We start from the raw sequence: 24248 nt of genomic DNA, 5'->3' as shown, positions 1-24248 counted from the left end.
ACCTACAGCAGCTCCAATGACACGTTTCCTGCGGCTGAGCCGTGAAGCGGCCAGCGTCAGGAAGTCCTCTTCCCCCTTGGCTGGAATAGTGCCGGCCAGGATGAACCTCTCAGAAAAGCAGTATGATATGAAACGGTGAAGAAGGATGTTGAGAGGAGTTGGGGGGGGGGGGGGGGGGGATGTATCACTAGGCCTAGTATGAGAGAAAGGCAAAATGGCAGACAGCCAGAGGGAAACAACCAGATGAGAGGATCCAAGAGAAATGTTTAAGATGTCCAGTTGGCCAAGAACAAGATTTTTAAAAGTTTAAAGCATCAAAAAGATGAAAACTTTACACCACAGTGTTTAGGGACATTAATGCAAAAATCTGCATCTCAGATTTGTGGCGACACACCACAAAGAAACATAATTTATCTGATGAAATCTGTCTCTTTAAAAAAAAAACTTATTCTGTTGTCCTCTTGTTCCGTGCAATTGTCAGCATCAAAGAGAAACCATGACTGGCAGTGAGAGGGTTGTTGAGAAAGTGGAGCTTATTAAAAGTATGGGTGCTGAGTGCTGGTGCCAAATTCAGCGTATTGAGGAGGGCCTGGGGGTATTGTTTGTTTTCTTGGATGAAGTATAATTTACAGTTCCTTTAAAGAAAAATCTTTTTTTCAAGCCCCCCCCTATAAAGAACAGGATTTCACTTCATATGGATGTCTCACTTTGTGCCATGACTGTAAGTGACAAAAGTAATCAGAGATTGTTTCCTGTCACATTCATTTTGTTTCCATTGGCCAAAAGACTGCCGTTCTCTGGAAACCAATAACACTTTTGCCAACCTGGGTGTGCTTTTGATAGATTCCTCCTCTGGCTATATGTGAATCTGAAAAAGATAACAAACAGAGCAAAGACACTCAATAATTGATTTGCTCTTATTTGCCACTGTTATAAATGACTGAACATAATACAATTGCATCTATTTAAATATTGTTTTAAATAAACCAATAAAGATAATGTAAATATATATACATATATATATATGTATATATATATATATGTGTGTGTGTGTGTGTGTGTGTGTGTATATATATATATATATATATATATATATATATATATATGATGGCAATATTTTGAGCTAGAAATATGCAGAATTATTATTTCAGTATATTTTTTATTATAGGTGATATATGTAAATCACATAAAAATAAGTTATCAACACTGCGCTGCATTTTAAAAACTCACCATCTGTTCTTTATAATCCAAAACTATTTTTGGGAAGATAGGCTAAAATTCTCTGTGCATCAGTCCACTCCGCGTCCCACAAAAACGACTGAAGACTTTGGACCGCTGGAGTGCCAAATGGAGAGTTGGAGAGCCGACGGGTGCGAAGGAGATGCCAGGAAAGTGAGGAGAGTTTCTCATTCAGCGCTTTATCCCCTCTTTTCTGTCTTGGTAGAAAAATGAGTTTAAATGCCACGAACGTCAAAGGAAATTAAGCCCAGAAAATACTTGTTAGAATACTTTTTTGGAGCAATTCCAAATGAGGGAAGCGCGGCAATCTGACGCTCCCATCCAGAGTGTCCGTCTACTGTAGGCTATGCCTATCGCAGTGTTGGGTCCACGGGCAGTCCTCGTCGACACCTGTTAGAGCTCTCTCTCTCTCTCTCTCTCTCTCTCTCTCTCTCTCACTCTCTGTTCTCTCTCTCTCTCTCTCTCTCTCTGCTCTTCTTCGTCTAATAAAAACTGTAGTCCACACAGCCAAATTTATTAATATTAAAATGTATTGCCAACCTCCACTGATTTTCTCCTTTTTTAAATTATGAATATAGTTTGTGATCCATAGACAAAATGTACATTTACATCAATGTAAACTGATTAAAATGTTGGGGCTGCACTGCATCTCTGCTTCCTATCTGTGTCTTGTTAGCCTGACATTCACCTGTTGTTAGAGGCAAACTCTTTACAAGCCAAATGTTTGATAAAGTGTAGCAAAACGTAGGCAGATGTTTTCATCTTCCGTGTGCTGGGAAGGGAGGACAGAGGAGGGTGACTAAGTAAAAGCTGCCTCGGCATGATGTGTGAGGAATGGAGAGGAGACACTAAATGTTCCCCAGACCATTGTCTGTGTGTGTGACTCGCATCCCACAGCTCTAAAGCCTCATTAGTGAGACACCCTGCCCCACACATTGTGCTGCTCTTTTTCCTTTACCTAAAACCTTGCACACAAACACATATAATGCCTGCACTATGGCTTACATGCACACATATAGACATATGCAGGTATACAAAGGGTTTCTCCACCATTAGTGATGGAAGGCCATATTTTGTATTCTTGGATCAACATTTTCTCAAGGTAGCAATGACAGTACAGAAATAATGTGGTACCATGTGGGCTAAAATAAGTTGTTTTAGTTAGCATCATCTCACATTCACTGGTGATCATCTTTCATCTTCAGGAACATCTTGGGCAGATTTTAAGCTCATAACATAATTTCCTTGAAGTCTTGTGTCACCTGTCTGACAGGCACAATCGTGGATCAGTGAGTTTAAAGTTTAATGGCTGAAGGGGGGGTGAGAGCAAGGGGAATAGGTCTACATACAGTATTGATAACCCCATTTTCATCAAGCACCACCTCTTTGACCTCCCTCTCCTGAAATATGATGACCACTGTCCGGCAATATAGCGATCATCTGACCGGATCCCACCAGACACAGAGAGGGGGATAATCACAGACTTTTAAGGTGGTTTTCCGAGGATGGGTTGGATTTAGTGGGAAATTGAGGTGGAGGGCGTGGGAGGTTTGGGGAGCAATGGCCTGTGATATTTCCACTGGGAGATGTTGGTAGAGCTGAGCAGCGCAGGGACAAGTTGGATGCTGTGTCAGTCCCAGTTTGCGGGTCAGTCAGTCTGGCCCACTAGAACAGTGCTCAAAGGTCTTAAGCAGCATGGGGCAGATAATCATTGCCAACAGTCAGAAGCAATATGCTCAGGATTGGATTTTTAAAGCCTGTTAAAATATTACTGAGGTGATTAATATTGAAATATGCGCATGTCTTTCAGCTGTCTGTCTCCCTCTCTCCCTATTCTCTTTTTGATTTGTTCCCTTTAGTATTCACACCTGCCTAATATTTGAACATTATGCATTATGTTGATGAAATGTGTGTTTTTAATTCAGTGCAACTGCGTTATCATGTCAGTTGCTCTTACTGCACAGTGAAACACACAGTCTCCACTGTCACCAATAGCAAAAAAGAGCCATATAGGACAATTAGTGTTAGGCTGTTTGAGTTATTAGTTTGTTTATTAATTACTTTCATATATTATGATACCAAACATAAATCTCTGTCTTTTGTGCACACAACTGCATAATTTGAGTTCTAGCTTTTCTCTCTTTTGTTCTGTGTAAACAAGAGAGGAGCAGGAACTTATTTATGGCCACATAACTCATGTTATATTTCTCTTCTGCTATGGCTGGTTTGTCTGCATGCTTTCCTAAAGACATACTAATTCTTCAGTTCAGCCATCCACAGCAACATTTAAATAACTCCACACTTTTAATTCTTCTAATTTATGAAATGCATGGCACAAAACAAACCCAATGTTTCTTGTGAGCAGAGTAATAATTTGCACAACTATCTCAGTCAGTGATATACGTTTCATATGTCATACACAGGTATGTGACATATTGTGTTTTGCTTTGAGAGAGTGGCACCGTCACACAATCCACACAAGCGCAGGTAGTGTGACCAACACATACTGAGCATCAGCTCTGAGGGATGATGACATATCATCCCCATGAGGCACATATAGCTGCCGGAGGGCCGCCACTCCCAGGGGGACCACTGCTCACGTTTTCCACAGTTAACACTGACAGGAATTCAGCGATCAAACTCCCTTTCATTGCCATGCAGATTACTCTCTTGTAAATCAATTAAGAGGTCATTAGGGATATAAAGAGGTCTAAAACCAGCAAATCTACAAGAAATGTACAATTGAGGAAAGACAACCACATTGCATTTAAAGTAATGTCTACATATGAGGCGTAACATGTACATCTGATACTTGTATTCATTTTGGCCCTTGATAATAAGGCTCCTGTGAGATATATCATGGTGTATAAAACAAAAGAAATGGAGGTCTTGCCACACAGAAAATATGTCACATTTTTAGCACGATAATTCAAAGATCAATATATTGTTTATTCAGGCCCACTAGCCCATGCGGCACATTGCTCCTGCATTCTAATATAAAATGCAATATTTTCTCCATGACTTACCTGAGCATGTGTGCTTACTGTACAGTAAGTGTAGATTTGTAAGCAGCACGTGCGGGTGTGGATGTGACTACATCCTGGTGCTGTGCTGTTTCATTAGGCTCTGATTATGGGGCCTGATGCAGAGTGACAGTGCGCAGATTGAGTTGCACAGCCACTCTAATTCTCTCTATTAATAACAACCCTCCACACTGCCGTCCTGAACCACATTTATTAATCACAATTTGTCATCTGTCCGATGCTCCACCCTCTCCTTCTCCCTTTCTCTCGCCCTCCCTCTCTTCAGCTGTGTTCTCCTCCTCCTCCAGCAGGGCCAGTTATCCCCTGCACCTCCCCACCCCCACTTTCTCCTCCCACCCCTCACCCCGGATTCGTTCGCCTTCAGCTCAGAGACATGGTCCAGCATACAGAGGGATGTTCTTATTCTCCTCCCTCACACTCTCTTGCTCACTCACTTTAACGGCACTCTGGAAGGCGTCTGATTAATCAAAAGCGCTTCGGTTTTAATTGGACAAATAACAGTTAACAATTTGTATTGTGTTTACTGTTTTGGTGGCAATTTCATAAAGATTATAATAAATCATATAAAACAAACCTCAATTTGCAATTACAGGACAGTTATGATGCACTTTGTCGGCCCTGCAACACATACAAACCTTGTACAGTGTAATGTATCATTATAGATATGTTCAACCATTTACTGAGATAGCATGCAACGGCCCTTTGGAACACACTGATTCTTTTTTGCATTAATTCCTGCTATCTGGGATTTCTATGTACACAAAATGTTGGCATTTAATCAATATGTATGCTGGCATATGCACCCTATATGCTTGCATTATTGGTAAGAAAATATTCCCATAACTAAAATTACATTTCAGCCCATGCCTCAGTCAAATGGCCCTTGACCCTACTCAGAAAGATGATTTATGAGTCAGCCAGTCCCCTAGGCCCTGCTGTGCCACTCCAATTTTCAAGCTGCATTTATGCTCATTATATTGACACTTTTAGGATATTCATTTATCCTGGTTTCAAATTTCACCACACAGGAGAAGTTTCTCTCTCCAGAACTTACAAGTATGTGCAAACATGTTGAGTCAGTCAGATTGCTCAGCACATCTAAAAAGCACTGCTTCCACTGTTGTGTGTTGAAGAAGTTTGTGGCAGCAGTGTTCTTCTAATTACACCACCTACCAACTCCTCAGCGGTAGCCACCACTACCCACAACCCCCTCACACAGAGCCAGGGTCCCTCAATTGTTTTCTTTGAGCAGAACGGGTGTTTGGGGGAAACAGAGGCGATTTTCATGTGCAAATGTCAGTCAGTCCGCTCCCAGCAATCACAGGCCCGTCTTCTCCAGAGATCGGGGCCTGAGACACAGCCTGAATAATTTAGCAGCACTGTGCCACCGTGCTTTAGGGTCGCAACCTTCCAAAGTGATGACAGAAAGACATTGGCTGACTTCCCCTCCCATTCACTCCCATTACCACTTATTTACCGTTCCTGATTCCAAGCAGACAAAGCACAAGGCCACGTGGGGAAGAAAAATCATCAGCACTGTATAAACTGTGTCTAAAAGCAGAGCACAACCAAACAATGACATTTTCAGAGCATCCCCAAGTTGGTAACAATCCCCCCCTGGTACACGCTGTGAAATAAACACGCACTGTGCACATGATCACCCAAGCCAGTAGTCACAGACAAAAGAGATGATGGACACACACACACAGAAAAGGTCAAGAAATGACACACAGCTACACATAAGGGACAGATGTCAGAGCGAAACCCTACCGATGTATGAAAAGTGTGGATTAAGATTCAGATAGTGATGGAATGATGGAAAAAAGTAACATCCAAATCTTCCATTTCAGGAGGAGGAGAGATTACAGTGATTTTCGAGGTATGACAGGGAAAGCACGGAGACGTAGAGGACGGAGTGAAAGAAATTGATCTGTCCTTCCTTACAGACACACTCTACATTTCTATCATTCAGAGGGAGACAGACGGTGCTTGGTCTGACAAGGGTGGTCATCACTCGTCTGCAGCGGGGCTCTGACAGCAACATGACGAGGATGAATGGACTGTCGGCTATTCCAACCAAGACGCATGTTGTTGTAGGAATGATACATTTATAATTTCTTTCAATCATGATCAAGTCTTTCACATCACCTGTTCAATAATCCTTCAGTTCTTACATGTGTACTTTTGGCCACACGTCCTGCAATCTAGCGCTTGTATTTCTCATGTCACCACCATATCTGACATGACTTTTTCTCCTTAACTAACCGCAGAATTCATATCCACTGACTACATGGGCATTGATTTATGGTCGTTAGAAATCTGCATGTGTGGAAATTCTAGATACAGACACACAAAGACAGGCACGACTCCACAGAGTGTCTCCACAGTACAGGAGGATATTATTGGAATGTAAGGAAACAGCAGTGAATTGTGTATTAGTGATGCAGTGGGATGTTCCCATGGAGATGTCAATTGTGATAGCCTATTAGTCCAGTCGGTGAGATGCAGGATTGCTAAGAAACACTGGGAGGAATGAAGAACACGTCTTGCTTTTTCCTCCACACCTCCCTCTAACCTCTTGTCATGCACCGCGGTGATACCGTCAGTCAAGTCAAACCTGGTCAAACTGCATTTATGAAGAGTTTAGAGCGTCACTTGGCATGTGGTTTGACCTCATGTCATGGGAATGCGTTACAAGGGCAGGCAGAGGGAAGGGAGGACACGAGAGATCCCTCTGAATCATTGAGAGTGATTATTTGGTGACTTATGGTTGGTGGCTGTCAGGGCCAGCATGATAAATTGTGCCAAGCAAGAATTACACTTTCTCGTTTCTCCACTGTCTATTTATCTGCCTTTCTCTGCCTGACCACCCCTTCTCTACCGTACACTCATCCCTCTACCTCCCCTGTCATGGTCCTTGTGAGTTCTCAGAGTGACCTCTGGGCACGCATGTCCTCAAAAGTCCTATAATTAAGAAGCATGTATGGTAACTGTAGTGTACACCATAGGCTTGGTTATGCTCACTTACAGTTGAAGCATTTGGATGATAATATCATTCAGCGCTAAACTACTTCTTAAATTCATCATTACAAATATAAAAAGCAAGAATCAGGACCAATGTGCCCTGATAATACTGTCAAACTTGACATGCCAAGAACCTGTGCAGGAGAATTGTTACAGAAGAAAAATAAAATAAGAAAAGAGACAGAAGCAATTTTTCAGGGGGAAATCAGAGGCAAATTGATTCCATGGGGATATGGAGATGTTTGAAAAGATGAGCTTTCAGTAAATGGTGGACAATGGGGTGTGACTCTGCTTTTCAGACTAGAGAGGGAAGGTCATTCCACCTTCAGGGACCCAGCAGGACGAGGAGCGGTGGCCATGTGGAAAGATGACCAGGAAAAGAAGAGCTAAATGGCTGGCAGCAGCTGATGCATATAGCTTTGGCCTTGAGCTATAGGGAATGTGAGTTTTTACAACAGCACCAGGTTTTTAATTTCTCTACAAACAGCCAGGGGCAGTCAGTGTAAGTAGGAGACAGTGGTGATTTGGTGTGGATGAAAATGAGGTGGGCAGCATCACTCTGAAAGAGCAGTGTGGTGGAAAAAATCAACTTCTTACATACTTTGTCTTAAATGCGTGCAATGGAAACTCTTGACCTGTTACAAACCACTGGTAAAGAATGCATAAGTAAGATTGACTGATTGTATAGTTTAACGTTTAGTGGCAGTTGCTTTGTACAGCTCTACTTCTACCTTTGGGTTGAGACTCAGACATGTGATAGTGGTGTAAATGAAAGTTGTGCAATCTTAAGTGCCATCTGTTGAAAAAATAAAACTCTAAAAGACAGGTGCTCTTTGTGAATCAATTTTTATCACAGAAATTTCCATGACAGCAGTGAGGGCTGGAAGAAGTGTTTTGGAGGGGTTAGCAGGAGGGAGTTGCAAAGGAAATTATTACAGTTCAAACATGGAGCTCTGTTGAGTCCCCAGTCTGATGCAGCTCACATTGTAGGTGGAGTTCACTCAGCGAATACATAAACTGATGGATGAGTGGATGCATGGTGCAGGGACAATCTTGACTTTGGGTTGAGCCCATTAAAGCTGAGAACTCCTCTTTCAATGAATAATAAGAACATGAAGTTTGAGGTTGTTGGAGACTTTTGATGTATGTTATCTTGCCTCTCCTTGAGTGGCTTTGTTTTCCTTTTTATTGCGCACATATCACGAGAAGCATTTCCCATTTTCTAATTGACATTCCCTGTTGCATAATGTTTCTAACTGACTGATCAGGTATCAGAGATGGAGTTCTTTGTGTAAATGCAGTCTGAATAATTCATACAAGGCTGTCAGAGAGAGAGAGAGAGAGAGAGAGAGAAGGGGCATTTTAGAAATCAGCTCGCTAGGCCCCTGACCATGAATAATTGATCTGAACTGATTAAAGTTTGCTGTGATTACCCCTCACCTCCCCAACAGATAAAAATGCCACACCTGTGTTTGCTGTCTCTTTACTTATTCTACTCTTTGTCTCCATTCTCTCACTCAAACATGTTTCAATTAACCACATGTGATCGCACTGGGTGTGGTGGAATGTAAGACACGTCAGTATTGTTCCTGTCTCATTGTCAGTTGGATTTCCAGCACACGCTGGACCATTTGGTTCATTAAGCTAAGTGTTGTATTCAGAAAACAGCATCGCGCTTCTGTCCCTGATGAAAAATACAATTAATCTACGTTCTGCAATTTTGAATATTCAACCTTGATTACTGGCTGTTGAAATACTGAAAAACAAATTTCTTCTCCTCCTCTCCCCTCAGGCAGTGGAACAGATCCTCACATAGCCACAGACTCCATCTCAAGCACAACTGTAATTGCAACAGGCATACTGTCTGATACGCTGTAACACTTAAAGATACTGTGCTCCCAGCAGAGCTACCTTGATCAGCTTGTCTCCACTGGCTCTGTCTGCACATCAGATAACACACATGCACACGGACACATAGCGAGCTCATTCTGCATTGGGATCTCCTCTCTCTGCTCTTAACCTTCAAAGTCCAACTAAGGATGGCACTTTGATCTGTGTTCCAGAGCCGAAGAAAGAAATGCGTGACAGAGAGCGACTTGAAGGAGGAGAGAGGCAGGGAGCGGGAGGGAGTGTGGAAGAGTGACAGCTAATGACAGTAGCTACAAGCTGTGACCTTTAGAGCGATCACACAAGCATGACGAACCAGGCTCAAGGTGACAGAGAAACGGGCTACTTTGGAAGAGGATGTTAAAGACAACAAAGCTTTGTGTGTCTGTGGTTTATCCGTGATGTCTTGGTGCAGAACTGGTAATGAAGATTATAGGTACACATAGTGATCAATAATACCATATTTTTTGTCAGAGGGCAATGTTTAACTGTGAGTAAATACAGGTAAAGATAAAATAATCACAGGGCAACTGTGTAGCAGAGCAGCACCATTATTCAACTTTATTTATCCAGCAAAGGTCAACTGTGCAGACACACTCTGCTCTATATTACCAGTTCAGCTATACAGCTATCACCACTGGCACACAGACACACACATTTGTTCTGTTTGCCGTTGAATTGTGTGCCTTGCTGAAGGGTATGTACACAGTAGACACAAAGCAGGAGAGTTTTTGTCATTCATTTTTGACCCCTACATCTTGAAGCATATCCTCAGACTTTGAACTGTCAACCTTGCATCTCTTAAGGACTGTACAAGTTGTTTTGTAGGTTTAAATAATATATTTTATGTAAGTTTCAAGTCTGTCTTTAAACAAAACTCCCATACCCACATGTACAATGCAACAGCTTTTAGCTAATATAATCTCATTTGTACTAAAACTGCTGATTACATTTGATTTGAGCAATCGTGACTGCTGCAGCCTGTGGGCTACTGTGTGAGAACTGGAGATTTTGTCCCCCATCCCTTGCATTAGGAAGGGATGACACAGGCAGTATTTCAGTGTACATATGGGCTTGTGAGTGTTGTTGTAATATAGACTTTAAAAAAACATTGAACATATCTTTTAAACCTAAAATCCTGAAAATTGCATGCAGTTTACAATATTGCTGGCTAATATTATAAGATTTTTTGGACTGCTCTCCAAGCAGCCGCATAAATATCAATATTATGTGGAAATATCAATGTGTAAATGTTTGAGATTTGCTTGAGATTGGGAATCAATCATTGTGGACAATTTGTCAACTTTCTGTTTTATTGGTATTGCTGTGTAGAGATTCATTTGCAAAGAAAGGACACTTTTAATAACCATGTTTTGATGTAAAATATGGCCAAAAGGAGATTTCTAAATGGGGTCAGCTGCAGTACTATGTGAAGTAACTTTTTCAAACTTTACAGATGAAGACCAGTGTGACTTTCAAGAATTACGTCAAAGTTAAAACATGTTACACAACTCTTCTTCAACAGAAAGATATTTTTCCACCTTACTTTCCTGGCTATCTTGTTTTCACCAGGGTAGGTAGCTTTGTCAAAAAAGGTGAGAAATATTTCTTTTTTTCTCATTATAGAAGACCCGTTAAGGTTTTGCTGGTTAACTTTTCACACTGTACTGAAATAAATGGAAACCAATGGCTTCCTGTAAGATAGGAAGTCAGTCTAAAAATGGACAACATTAATGAATTTTGCAAATTTGTAGTTGATGGACTGAAACACACAAAAACCACAAGTGTGGTCCATTGTCATGTGAAGTCTACCCAGAAGTCATGTAGTATTTCCATCAGCATGTTTTGAACATATTTAGTAATTCATAAATAATGAATATTGCAGCCTCCCAGAAGACATCTTCATTGCACTAGTTGCTCCTTCATAGTGCCCTCCCTGGTCATCAGCACTCTCAGGTGCAGTGTGAGAATAGGCAGTCAGCACAGTAGACCCACTGATCAGGGGTTTTTTTTAAAGAGGGAGGGGGGAAGAAAAGGAAGTATACAGGGAGGATGTGTCCAGCTCAGGTCCCTGGTGGAGGTTTTCAAGTGGCTGGGTGTTCTGACTGTCCTGTCAGCCCTGAGCAAACACCCCATCCTAAAAAGGAAGATGGAAAAAAAACTCCCAGCTAGCATCACACACGGCTGGCCAGGGCCTCACTAGCAGTCCACTTGTCTGCTCTCCCCTCCGCAGAGCCTTCACAAGAGATGGGAGGAATACTAAGATTGCAGGCATAGATTTTCTGCTGGGGGGGTGGAGGAGGAGAGGGGAGGCTGTTGGAGGGTGGTGGGGTTGACTGCCCACATCAAACTCCCCTCCTTTTCTCTCACCCCTCTCCCTTTCTCCTCCTCTCCTTCTCATCTGCCTGGCTCTGGAGGGACCCTCTGTTTGTCAGCCAGGCAGTGGAGCGTCTCCCTCTAACCCCACCTCCTCCTGGTTCTCTGTCTTTTCCCTTTTCTTTCTCAGTTTCTCTCCGCCTCCCTCTTGCTCTGTTTCTTGCTTTCCTCAGGTCTGTTAAACAGCCTCCCCACTCCTCCTTTAAAGGAGAGCCTATTGATAAAGTCAATAAAGGCCGAAGATAGAGTGAGATATGATACATGGTATTAAACAGGGTAGAGTAGCTGTGTTCTAAAGCAGTGGGAGAGATGATGGGATGAGATGATAAATTATTTTAATGATATTAGAATTACTAATATCAAGTTTGCAAATGAGAGACACCATATAGCAATGGACAATAAAGCAAAACAAGATCTGTGCAACATTTCAAAGACAGATACAACAATGTTGAATGTTGTATCTTCACTACATGTCTTGCAGGTGCGTCACTGTGCCTTGTAGTGGTTGATAGGCTACACATTACTTCTCACTTAAGGGATCAGATCATCATTATTTGCACCCAAGTGGCATCTAGCCAAACAGATTTGGTTATTTGCCCAAGATTTCTGCCTCCACCTCAGTACAATGAAAGAGAATGGGATTTCTTTTTTTGGCAGTTACAGCAGTGAAAAATTACACTGAAAAAAATTTACAGCAACGTCTTCACAAAACTCTCCCTGTCTCCCTGTGACTCTGAATTAGCCACAGATCTCACTCAGATTTCATCGTTCCTTAGGACATTGTCCTTAGAACACAATTTGTCCACAATCCTGGACAAGCTGCATGGTTATGTGCCACTAGAGATAGGTGAAAATCTTTATTTCTTTATTTATTATTTTATTATAATTTGGGTAAATCGACGCCTTAACTTCAACATTTCATTCTGCAACCTGAATTGATCAGCTCCGTCTCTCATTTTGTCCTGGCCAGACCTCCCCCTTCATTCATCTTCACCTCTCTTCCTCTCTTTCCTCTTTCTGCCTCCCTGCCTCCTTTTCAGGCCTGGGCTTGCTCCACACGTGTGCCAAGATTAGAGGGAGAATGTCGGGCTCTATTGATTTCTGAAGCTGTGAGATGACAAGTTTGGTCTCAGATCGTCCTGTTTACATCTGATTCACTGCAAGCTGCTTGTGGTCTCAGAGAGAGGGATGGAAATGGGGAATAAGAGAGAAAAGGCATCAATGTTTCCATGGCTGAAAATGATGGTTACCTCTAACACTGTTGTGCTGTATGCACAGGCATGTATACTCTGTATTATTACTCTGTGTTATCTATTTATTTAGTATAATGTTTGGGTTTTTTGTGAAAGTGCCAGAGGCAGTAAATTGTGGTGCACTACTGAGCTGCCAGTTCAGATTGCAGTGAATTCCGAAACAGAGGAAGGTGAGTCACAATGGCATTTGGAGGAGGAGGCCCCTACGGACAATATCCATCCTGCCTGCAGATGTGGCCTGCAGCTGGGGCAGGTGGATCAGAAACTGCCACAACAAGGGAATAGACTAAGGGGGGTGGCATTGATGGCATCACAACAACTCAACACCACCCCATTAAAGGAAGCTCCTCTACCACATATAGACTTCCATTCTAACTGCAGACAGGAACAATGAAAGGTTTGGTCCCTCGCCAAAGAATCTCACTAGCAACATTTTCTGATCTGTCAATTTGTCAGACAAACCCTTGACTCCGTGTGACCTTTGACCACTTAGCTTGTTTTCCCTTCTTCTTTGAGGCAGCTGGCACAGAAGTGTGACATACAGTGTGATTTCTATACAGGCCGGTTTTGATGAGATGCATGTGACAAACATGTATCTGTTTTGTTTTGCTCACTGATCAGCCAGGTGTTTAGGATTTTTATCCTTAAGAAAAAGTCTTAAACATGGTGTTGGTGTCACTGAAATGTGGACATTAATGGCTGACAGCCTATTGACTGGGCTGCCAAGTCTTGTTAAACCAACTGGCAGCTATTCCAAGACAAAAGCCTACATCGCATCCTTTTATACTGACAACAAACTTCCTTCCTCCCCTGCAGCTGTTTACCTACCTTTCAATTCATGTCAACTTTCATTTCTCGCTATTGTTTTCAGCTGTCTTCTTGCCTGACCCCCGGTCTCTCTTGAAAGATGCATGTGGATTTCTGGCAGCTTGCTGGGTTTCTTTTTTCCAACCAACATGCCACAATTCTATGATTGGCCTATGAAGCTCTCTTTGAAGCTTCCTTGTATCTCTCTTAACATCTCGGGCAACATCAAAGACCATGCATTACAGGGGGCTAGAGTTCAACTGGGAGCCACTGCAATTCAAGCATCATCACTCTTTTTCCCTTTTCCCTTCTTCTCCAGGGGTCTTGTTTCTCTGCAGTGCTGTTGAAGGAGAAGAAAAGCAAGCAGGGGGGAAGGGGAGGAGGAGGAGGCAGCTTCTCTTCCTGCGTTTGTGTCCATCATGTGTCATGGCCACTCTTGGCTTTCATGTTCTGTCTGGCTGAGTCTCCTGCTCCAGCAGTCTCTGTTTCCTCACTGAAAATCTATGTCCCTCAGAGGCAGGAGACGCTCTCTCCTCTGCATCCATTTCAGCTCAGCTCAGCGTAGCTGGGCTCTGCTCTCACCTTGCTGACACCAGCTCCTCAGCACACACCTCTCCACTGCATGGGCTCAGCTGGCTGACAGGCAGCTGTCCATACAGATAAAACAGGAGAGGGCACGCACTGTACTCTGAGTCAACATAACTACCTACTTTTCTAACACCTTTACTATTGCAACCTTGTTGAATTAGGCACGCTAACTTCAAGAAAAAAAGTAATTTGAAATGACACCAGGTGATGTTTTTTGCTGAGATTTGATTTGACGGTTACATAAATTATCTTTTTCCTGCATCTTGTAGCTTCAATCTTGTTTGTTGTCTTCACTTCAACAAGTCATATTCATCAAAATAATGCTCAAAGTAAACACAATATACCCTCTTCACCATTTCAGTTGAATTTTGCTTATGTAGAATCATTGCTCTTGCTGCATCTCAAGTGTGGCTAATTGTTGAGCCTAATATAGCAGACTTTGACTCTAACACTCGAGATGTAGTCCATGTTTGATTACCACGGGAAAGGAAAATTCAGTCGCAGGGGGCCAAAACAAGCCAGTGGCTGATGAAGACAAATGTGCAAACACATGTTGGCAGAATTGCTTTTTGGTTGAGCGTGATCGGCTACGCTCAGGAGGACGGAACCAGGAGTTGTGATTTATAGTTTTGTGCTGTCCCTAGACCACCACTGTCTGCTGCCTCCCACTACTGTAATTACCATGTTTGTCTATTAGAATAGTTCTTCTGCCCACAATGCATCACCTCAGCCGAGAGGAGAGGAGAGGAGAGGAGAGGAGAGGAGAGGAGAGGAGAGGAGAGGAGAGGAGAGGAGAGGAGTTATCACTTTCAAGAGATAGTCTTGTTATTCAAACAGTGTTGTCTACAAAAGCATGATACAGTGGAGTGGAGAACAAAAAGACACTGCAGATGATGTGATAAAGGTCAAAAAGAACCATGCCGAAAGGTTGAGGGGTGTATTGTGTGGGGGAATAAGGACAGAAACAGGTATCTTCTTACAATAGTTCATATATGACTTTATTTGGATGTTCTGAACCACATAAACGTGTAGTTTAATTATATATCTAAAATCACTGATACTAAAGCAGTTAGGTCTGTATTCTGTATTCTGTAAAGTAATTGCTATTAATGTTATTTGGCTAAAAATACAACATCAAGGCTGTTGTGCTTTTTTTGTTTCAACTGTGAATTTCACAATCTATTTAATCCTGTTTTACATTGCATGTCCTCCTATATCTTGTCAGTATCACTCCCAGCCCTGACCACTCCAGAGTCTGCTTTTTCTAAAGTCTGCCGCCTTGTTTCAGTTTGCCTTGCCTTGGGCCTTATAGCATCTCCTAGTGGCCATAATGTCTGGTGTTTTCAGTCCCATGAAAATGAATGCTTTTGACTCAGTCAATAACTTCATGTACTTGTCAAGTAAGAAAACTTCCTCATCCTCTGAGCTTGTTTGTAAGGTGGAATTCCCTGAAGTGTTTCCATTATGGATAATTTTGTTATTTTGTTTTAAATTTGTTATTTTATAGTCAAGGTGTGAACACATTCCACTACCCACAGACTTTGTCAAACACATGTATCTGTCTGAATCAATTACAGTTTTGTTTAGGGATAACAAAGCATTTTATATAAGGTAACAAGATTTCTTTCCTTCCTTACATGAATCATTTTTGATACCCAAAATTAGGCTGAATCACCTTTTTCTTCTTCGTCATGAGAGCTCTGAACCGATAATGAGACCTGGCACTGAGCTCTGGTCAGTGTCATTTATGCTATAATTGGCCTAAAAGTGTAAAGGGCAGCCATGCATCAGAGTAGACAGAGAACTAAGTGGCTTACAATGACAGGACTGAGAGAATGAAATGCAGGCAGAAGTGACCAACTGAGGAGACTTTATGATTTATGATACAACATGTATCACGGCTATTAAAAGATATGGTGATAGTTACACAAATGCAAATAACTGCATGCATTATTTCATGAATGAATGAATAAACTAGTTATTTTCACAGCATACAATCAAAGTACAGTTCCATAAATGACACACACAGAATTCATTGCTCACATTCAAAGGAAAGATAGTAAACTAAGAAATGATCACAGTGTATCATACTGTAATGTACACATACCTCAGAAAATAAAAATCTGTTTTACACCTACCATTATCAGTATAAAGTAAAACCTACAAACTGACAACATAAAAAAACAACCTATAGAAAACATTATTCTCGTCCTGGTATTTTCTAAATAATCCGTGAACACGAAAATCCCTACTCTCAAAGTCATGCTTGTTTCAGTGTCTGTTTATGTAAATAATACATGTAAAATTAATTGTTTTTATCTAATGATACAAGTGCAGGGTCATTTTCTGTGTATCTTATTAATTAACATAAATGTCAGGCACACATAGACCCTTTCCTCCGGATATTGTCTGATGTAATTAATCTTATAAATGATCTCTAAATCAGCTTTTTGGCATTTTATTTGTGTAAAGATTCTCAATAACCTAAAATAATGTGTGTGCTTCTCTTGTCAACTGTCACCTCAATATATTGCTTTTTATTTATAAATGCCAAATGTTTTGCACAATTAATTTTTTTGTTATTAAAGGATGATAGGGTCCAATGAAGTAGAACAAAATAAATAGTTGAGACATAACACTGAATAAGCAGTTATTAAGTGAAGCACATAAATGTCAAATCTTGTGTGCGTTACTATAATACCAACATCTGGTTTTCAAATGTAAATACAACTAAACTAAACTAAACTATTTTATTTTCATTGCCCATAATTATACACCACACAAAAGCTCTACATTTAACATATAACATTTTGGCTTAGTCTATATCTCATTGGTCCATTTTTTCTTTAACGACTGATAAAACAAGATTTGTAATCATGCCAATAATATTTTCTTTAAACATACACTTCTTCAGACCCTGTTTTCTGAAATAAATTGTGGATATATCCTGATAAAGGGCCAATTTGAGATTTCTCTCCTATCACAGCTGTAGCAAAATACAACTGACAAGCTGAATCTGTTCACATTCTTCAATTCAACTTTAAATCCCAATACCTCATATCGTCACATTATGTGTAAAATAAAAAAGTTTTGCAGCTGTTTTAAATTGATGATTCAAGGGTCATATGAATGATTGAGATGAGACAGAGGGTGGAGTTGTGCTGTTCACACTGATATCATAGCTCATTAGAGAAGTAACTGTGGTCTCAATTGATCTCCATGACCACAAACTCAAGTGGTTCAGGCTGAATTTGTGAGCCATTGATTTCTATGGCTTATTAAAGGTATGAGTATCTTACTATACAGAGAGGTGTGAGAGCAGGATTACCAGGAAATATAGGTATTGATTGGGTCAAGAAGCTGAGGCTTATGTTTCAGATTCCACCAGAGAGACAGGATTTGACATGAGAACAGTGTTGATGGAAAGATATGGGAAAATATTCTGATGAGTCACATTACTCCTCACTCCTCTCTTTTAGAAAATGCAGAATGTCAATGTTATGTTAGTTAACATTAAATATTATTGAGTAATTATTATACAGGTTATTGCAACTAGATAGATAGATAGATAGATAGATAGATAGATAGATAGATAGATAGATAGATAGATAGATAGATAGATAGATAGATACAATAACACAATTAAAAAATACTCCATTGCATGTAAAAGACATGCATTCAAAATGTTAAATTGGTATCATTAACAGGATATACTTCCACAAAAAATGTTCAACTACATAAATAAAGTTAAAATTACATCTCGGAATTTCTGCATATTGAAATATTACAAAGTGGCCACAAAATCCACTCTAATAACAGTATGCAACACACCCAAACCAGAGAGGGCAGGTGCTATGCTACAAGTAAGCAAATCTAGAAATAAACAAAATAAACAGCTTGCACAGCTGAAGCAAAAATTGGAGCCCTGCAGTGTGCAATCTGTTTATTTAGTTTATTTCACAAATCGTTTTTAAACCACTTTTAGTTTCCACATGCCACTCATGTAAGTTGCATATTGCAATCTTACAATCCTACATAGCCTACATGCATACATACATACATGCCTTAAACTGAGCACAGAGGAATTTTCCCCCTTTTGCAGATGAACCTGAAAACGTTTTTTCTTTTTTAATTTTGCCCATACATCATTCTGCACAATGGGAGTAAAACCTCATAATACGCAAAATGCTACTCACAACTACTCAGTACTCATCATACAGCAGTTATATTATTATATATGATATATGATATACTATTTGATTGTGGAGGAGCTAATTGAAACTGCTTCATATAGTAAGGTGTTTATATCTATAACAATACATCATATTTTCTAAACTTGTTGTGATAATGTTTTTTGGTTTTTGTTGATTTGTATTTTTGGGGGTTTTTTTTCATAATCTGAGACAGTGGGAGCATGTAGGTTTTAAACAGAAGAGACCCAATTTAAACACTTTGCAACTTTTAAAAAGTGATAGGCTATATGTTTTTGTTTGTTTGTTTGGTTTTTTTCGTGCCATTATGATTAATATACCTGTCAAATAAATCTAGAAGAGTAAGAAGTACAATATTTAACTGAAGTGTGTATAAAATGTGAATCCTCATTCATAGACGCATGAGTACCTCAGAAGTGGACTTCAAATTACAGCAGGCTACTTGAGTAAATGCGCCACTCATCTGTAGTCGTGTAAATTGTCCAGTAGATGTCAGTATAGCTGCTTGTTTCCTCCTCTTTGTTATATACAGTCTATGCTTTCAATGCGCTTGCGTGCGAGCGTCAATGCGTGACGTAAACCCGGAAAGAGGAAGCCCAAAGTAAATTTAAGAGCTGTTTTTTTTTTCTAAATACATCGAGCTGGTCCTCAGCTGCATCCTGAATGCATAGCAAAAACAAATATTTAAGCAACTGTTACAACGTAAGTTGTCTGTATTGCAGATGCCAGTTGCAGTGATTTCGTTGTTAGCTGGCTGATTACTTACATCTGCTAACCTGAGTGCTTTGTTTTGACGTTTTGACAGAGCCGTGCTGGTGACTCTGCACCCGTACTGCAAACCGTCTTGCCTGTGGGAAAATGTCGTCTGACAGGAGAGGATGCTGGGCCTTTTTGGTCACCGCAGTGTTGACCGTGTTTCTGCTGGATGTTGCTGTTGTTGTGCAGGCAAAGGTAAAAACCAGTACCACACCTGATGGACACACTCATCAACTCTGAGTAGCGACGTTTATAAACTGATGACCATCATCATCATCATCATCATAGGAGTTGTGTGTCTCATTTAACTCCCGAAAGTTTTAAAAATGTAAATATCTGCAGCGCTGCTTTGCATCACAGACTAAGGGTAAATACAGTCTATGGGTAAATACTACTGATAAAAATGCGTGTAATTTCTTCTGCATTTTTCATTTGCAGTGAATCTCAATGTGGCATTAAAAACATAAACCGTAAATAAAAATAACTCCCATTAGCATGAAAAATCCTGGCTGATTAAAAAGGGTTTTAAGCCTGTTTCAAAAGTCTAGGGTCTGTGCTCTGTGCCATCAGATGCTTAGTTGAGATGACTGGATGGCCTCTCTTTAACTAAATCTGATATATGATCAGTCTTAACTTCTGATTATTTTGGATTCTTACTTCTTTTTTTTTTTTACAGTGGTGGAAGAAATATTCAGTTTCTTTACTTCAGTAAAAGTACCAATACAGCAATGCAAAAATACTGCGTTACAAGTAAAGGTAGTGGTTTGGTCCCTCTGGCCGATATTTTATTACGTCATTAGATTATTAATACACAAATGTTGGTGTTAGAGCAGCATGTTACTGTTATAGCTACTGGAGATGGCTAGTTTGAACCATAGACTGTATGGTTTGAACTGATTCATATAAAGTTTTGAAATGTATTGAAATGAAACCATGTGAGATGTTTAGAGTGAAGTATCACTATTTGGTGGAGCTGCTAACAACTCATAGACATCTGAAATGTGAGCTCAACTACACACTGCTTTTTGTAAGATGTACAAAGCCAAAAAGGTTGAAATCATTGGATTCATCTTTAACAATGTGTTGTATTTAATAAGTACCTAAAGCTGTCAAATAAATGTAGCAAGTGCAGTATTTCCCTCTGAAATGTAGTGGAGTGGAAGTATTAAGTAGCATAAAATATACTTAGAAATGAGAAATACATTTTAAGTACAAGTACCTCAAAACTGTATTTAAGTGCAATACTTGAGTAAATGTACTGTACACCACTGCTTTTTTAGAATTAAGTTCATGATTTTTGTTGATTACGTTCACATTACCCTCCATGGTTAGGCTCTCATATATTATTTCTCTGATATTTTAATGCACTTAGAACTAGTGGTCTGGCAACCAGATGTTCAAAACTTAAAAGTCCAGGCTCAAGATGAAGGGGTTCACGCTTTTAATGTTTTAAATCTGCTGTGGCACAAACTACATCATAGTATCAGATCAACTGAGTCTGTGCCACATTTTAAAAAGCCCCACTTGTATACGCTGGCATTTAATATATTCTTACTCTTAAGAATAGTATTTCTTAGTATTTCACCATTCCCTGAGCATTTAATTGTATTTTATTTGCACCTGTGAAGCACCTTGTAACCATAGAAATGAAGCTTACTTTTGTTCCTGTTCTCTGTAATAGTAGAGATATTTTAGTTCATTTTTGAAAGTCATTTTGAAGAGTCAAATTAAACAGCGTAGCTTTGTTTGTGTAAAGAACCTCATTGTCCACAATTGTGTATGTGTGTGTGTGTGTGTGTGTGTGTGTGTGTGTGTGTGTGTGTGTGTGTGTGTGTGTGTGTGTGTGTGTGTGTGCTGCTCTTGTCTTGTTGCTTTTTACTTATATGCCACATGTTTTTGAAGTTCCCTTTTGTTTATTAAAAGAAGAAAAGGGCTAATGCAATTGAACTAAATACCTACTAGAAATAACACTGAATAATCAGTTTGAGAAGTTTGGGGCCATTTTGACCCAGTTTTATTAATATTACAGAACTTTGAGGATGTCCGTTGCAAGTGCATCTGCCCACCATACAGAAACATCAGTGGACACATTTACAACAGGAATGTCTCGCAGAAGGATTGGTAAGAGCACTTTACAGCACACTTGTTTTTGCATAACAGAATGCATTGATAATGTTATTTCTGATTTTATATACTGATATATCATACACATGGATGACTTACAACACAGTTTTTTTTGTGTTTTACAGTAATTGCCTCCATGTAGTGGAGCCCATGCCGGTACCTGGTCATGATGTGGAAGCTTACTGCCTGTTGTGTGAGTGCAAGTACGAGGAACGAAGCAGTAATACCATCAAGGTACCACTGGATTTCTCTGTGTTTTACTCTGCCTATTGGCAAAATAGATCATTCTCCCATAAAGGGGTAGGTTGGATTTTTTTAAGTTTAGCTGTATGGGGTAGGTATCCATCGTTAGTGTATTACTCACAGTAGCTCTGGCTCGGTACCCCGCAGCTAGAGAAGCAGACAGAAATACCATCACAGAAGCTAAGCAATACTGTGGAAAGGGCCAGCAGTAAAATGTATTTTAGCCACCACCGAAAAAAGATCCACTTAACAAAAAAATATCAATTTCAGTTTACTTAGAGTAGCCCCACTTCAAGAAATCCAAACTATTACTTTTAAAGGAGAATAACAGGGTTAGTGTGAATATATGTAACACAACATCATTCATTTAATTATATGAACAGACAGGAGAACTACTGACACGTCACTTATGAAGAAATGGGAAAACTGACTTTTAATGAACATTTTAGAGCTTTTTAATTGTATTGTATAGTTCTGTTGAAGACAAGCTGTTGTTGGAGGTTGATGCCAGCATTGTAACTGCAAATTATGTAAGTGTTACTCAATGTCTTCCATCCTGTCTGTTTCAGGTAACCATCATCATTTACCTGTCTGTTGTGGGCGCACTGCTGCTCTACATGCTGTTCCTGCTGCTGGTTGATCCTCTTATCCGCAAGCATGACCCCTACACCCAGCCATTGCACAATGAGGAGGACTCTGAGGTATAACACATACAGTACATTCACTGATTTTTTTTTATTTCAGCTGAATGTAAAGTTCTTGATTTAATTCATTCTTTGTTTGTAAATGTTTGTTCAGGAGATGCGTCCGCAGGTGGACAACAGCCAGGGCAGAGGAAACACCGTGTTGGAGCGGGTTGAGGGGGCACAGCAGCGCTGGAAAAAGCAGGTCCAGGAACAGCGCAAGACTGTTTTTGACCGCCACAAGATGCTTAGTTAAACCTCAAAGCTGATCTTGAACCAGGGTTAGAGGAGACGGCTTCCCTGAACTCAGCTGCCTTCATCACCAGCTGCACTATTATTAACCCCTCACTCATTGCTGTGCACTGGACTTTCAGCGTTAGTATTTCTTCATTAAGACATGCTGATCTAACAAAGTGATGTTTTGATTTATTAATATAAAACATTATTGACTAAGTTGTTGCAGTTATATAAAAAACTACAGGCCTGCACACTCTTAATGGCTAAATATAATTTAAATTATTTCAGATTTGGAATGCCTTGATAAAGTAAGAACCTGTTTTGTTTTTCCTTTTGCCTTTTTAACCATGATTGAATTGTTTTTAAGTTTCCTCGTGATAATTTTTGTTGTTAGCTATTTGCCAATTTTTTGCCAAGTACTAAGCAGTTTTTTCTCATAGCATAGTTTTCCTTGTATCATTTATGAAGTTACCACAGAACATATAAGCTTTATGTTTGTGAATGGACAGTTTAGGTAATTTGGCAGCAAGAGTACCCAATGTTTTATTGCCAAGCATTGCACATTTTCTTATTTAGCACGAATCATTTATTTATTATAATGATAATAATTATTACAATTTATTTCTACTTTATTGATGTGTCTTGTAACCTGGGCATATAAAGGAGTGTACATGTTTGGCTTTGTAATTTTAAAGCATTGACATTGCTACCTTTTTAAGATAGCCCCAATATGTGCCTTTTCCTGTTTCTCTCATTGTGTGGGTGAATGTGTTACACCAAACTCCAGTGCAGCATTTGGCTCTTATGTATAACAGATGGAAGGATCTTTTTATCATTTTTGGCATGAATATTATCCACTGTGTGGCAGCTGTGTTTGTATAAATTCAATCTGTAATCTTGAATTTACCCATGAACCTGATGCGGTAAACGTTTGACTGACTCGGGCTGAAAGCCACATTTATATTCTGCAGTGGTGTTTCTGATGGAACATCCTTTCCCATGCAAAGAGAGAAAGGGAGAAGAGGGCATTTAGGAGAGCTTTAAAGCCATCCTCAGTTGAATCAAATTTCTGCCACTGGAGAATGTCCTAAATCTGTAAAGCCGCTCAAAATGCGCTTTAAATGTGGCAGAATCAGGATGCCTCTTGGCTTTGAAGGGCCCTAGCGTGTATCATTATGTGTCAGTGAATCCCCCCTCGCATCCTACTACTGAAGCTCCCTGCTGGGAAAGAAAGGCACACTGACTTGCATTACCCCGTGCACAATGTGAACTGCTGATGTATTATTTGTGTGTGTAATGGTTTGTTTTATCACTGAAGTGTTTTATGATTTAATACCACTGGTATTATTGTTTTGTAATTTATTTTATCTCTGGCCTAACTGAAGTATTGCATTGCTCATGTCTATACATTCAGCTTGATGTACAATAAAACACACTCTGGTTGAGTTAAATGTTTTTGTTCCTCTGAATGGGAAGTCTCTTTCGGTTGCTGAAGTAAAAGTGTCTAGTGTATTGGCACTAGGGGGCAGAAGGAGAACACAACATGTTGCTTTTGCCTTGCACTGTGCAGCTTTATCTAATGCATTGAATGAAAATGTAACACTATACCAAATGTAAGGACTTTTCAGAAACCTTTCAACAATTTCAACTCTGACATATTAAATGTTGTGTTGAAGTTTGAAATGTTGTGAGGTTTCTTTATTCTATCATATCTAAACTCTTCAGGGCTGGGTGATATTCAATATTTATTCATTTATTTATTAGCTTTCATTAAAA

The 24248-nt window shown here is 39.9% G+C and overlaps 1 protein-coding gene across 1 annotated transcript; it reads left to right on the top strand.

Moving 5' to 3' along the window:
• Positions 1-19015: 19015 nt before the first annotated feature.
• Positions 19016-23921, top strand: tmem9 (transmembrane protein 9). The gene is made up of 6 exons (XM_053317812.1): positions 19016-19131; positions 19235-19380; positions 21215-21306; positions 21435-21543; positions 22122-22253; positions 22351-23921. Exons 2-6 carry the CDS (start codon positions 19288-19290, stop codon positions 22489-22491), a joined length of 567 nt encoding a protein of 188 aa, XP_053173787.1. The 5' UTR covers positions 19016-19131; positions 19235-19287; the 3' UTR covers positions 22492-23921.
• Positions 23922-24248: the final 327 nt, after the last annotated feature.

This window comes from Scomber japonicus, chromosome 4 (genome assembly GCF_027409825.1).
Source record: "Scomber japonicus isolate fScoJap1 chromosome 4, fScoJap1.pri, whole genome shotgun sequence".
Classification (NCBI taxonomy): Eukaryota; Metazoa; Chordata; class Actinopteri; order Scombriformes; family Scombridae; genus Scomber; species Scomber japonicus.
The sequence above is the reverse complement of the archived record's forward strand: the minus strand, read 5'-3'. Positions and strand labels throughout refer to the sequence as shown.

What these genes read in the sequence shown, in the direction of transcription:
- tmem9 (XM_053317812.1), top strand. Translation starts at nt 19,288, where the DNA reads ATGTCGTCTGACAGGAGAGGATGCTGGGCCTTTTTGGTCACCGCAGTG. An exon ending in AATGTCTCGCAGAAGGATTG is followed by an intron (nt 21,307 to 21,434) that starts GTAAGAGCACTT and finishes TGTGTTTTACAG; the next exon opens with TAATTGCCTCCATGTAGTGG. An exon ending in GAAGCAGTAATACCATCAAG is followed by an intron (nt 21,544 to 22,121) that starts GTACCACTGGAT and finishes TGTCTGTTTCAG; the next exon opens with GTAACCATCATCATTTACCT.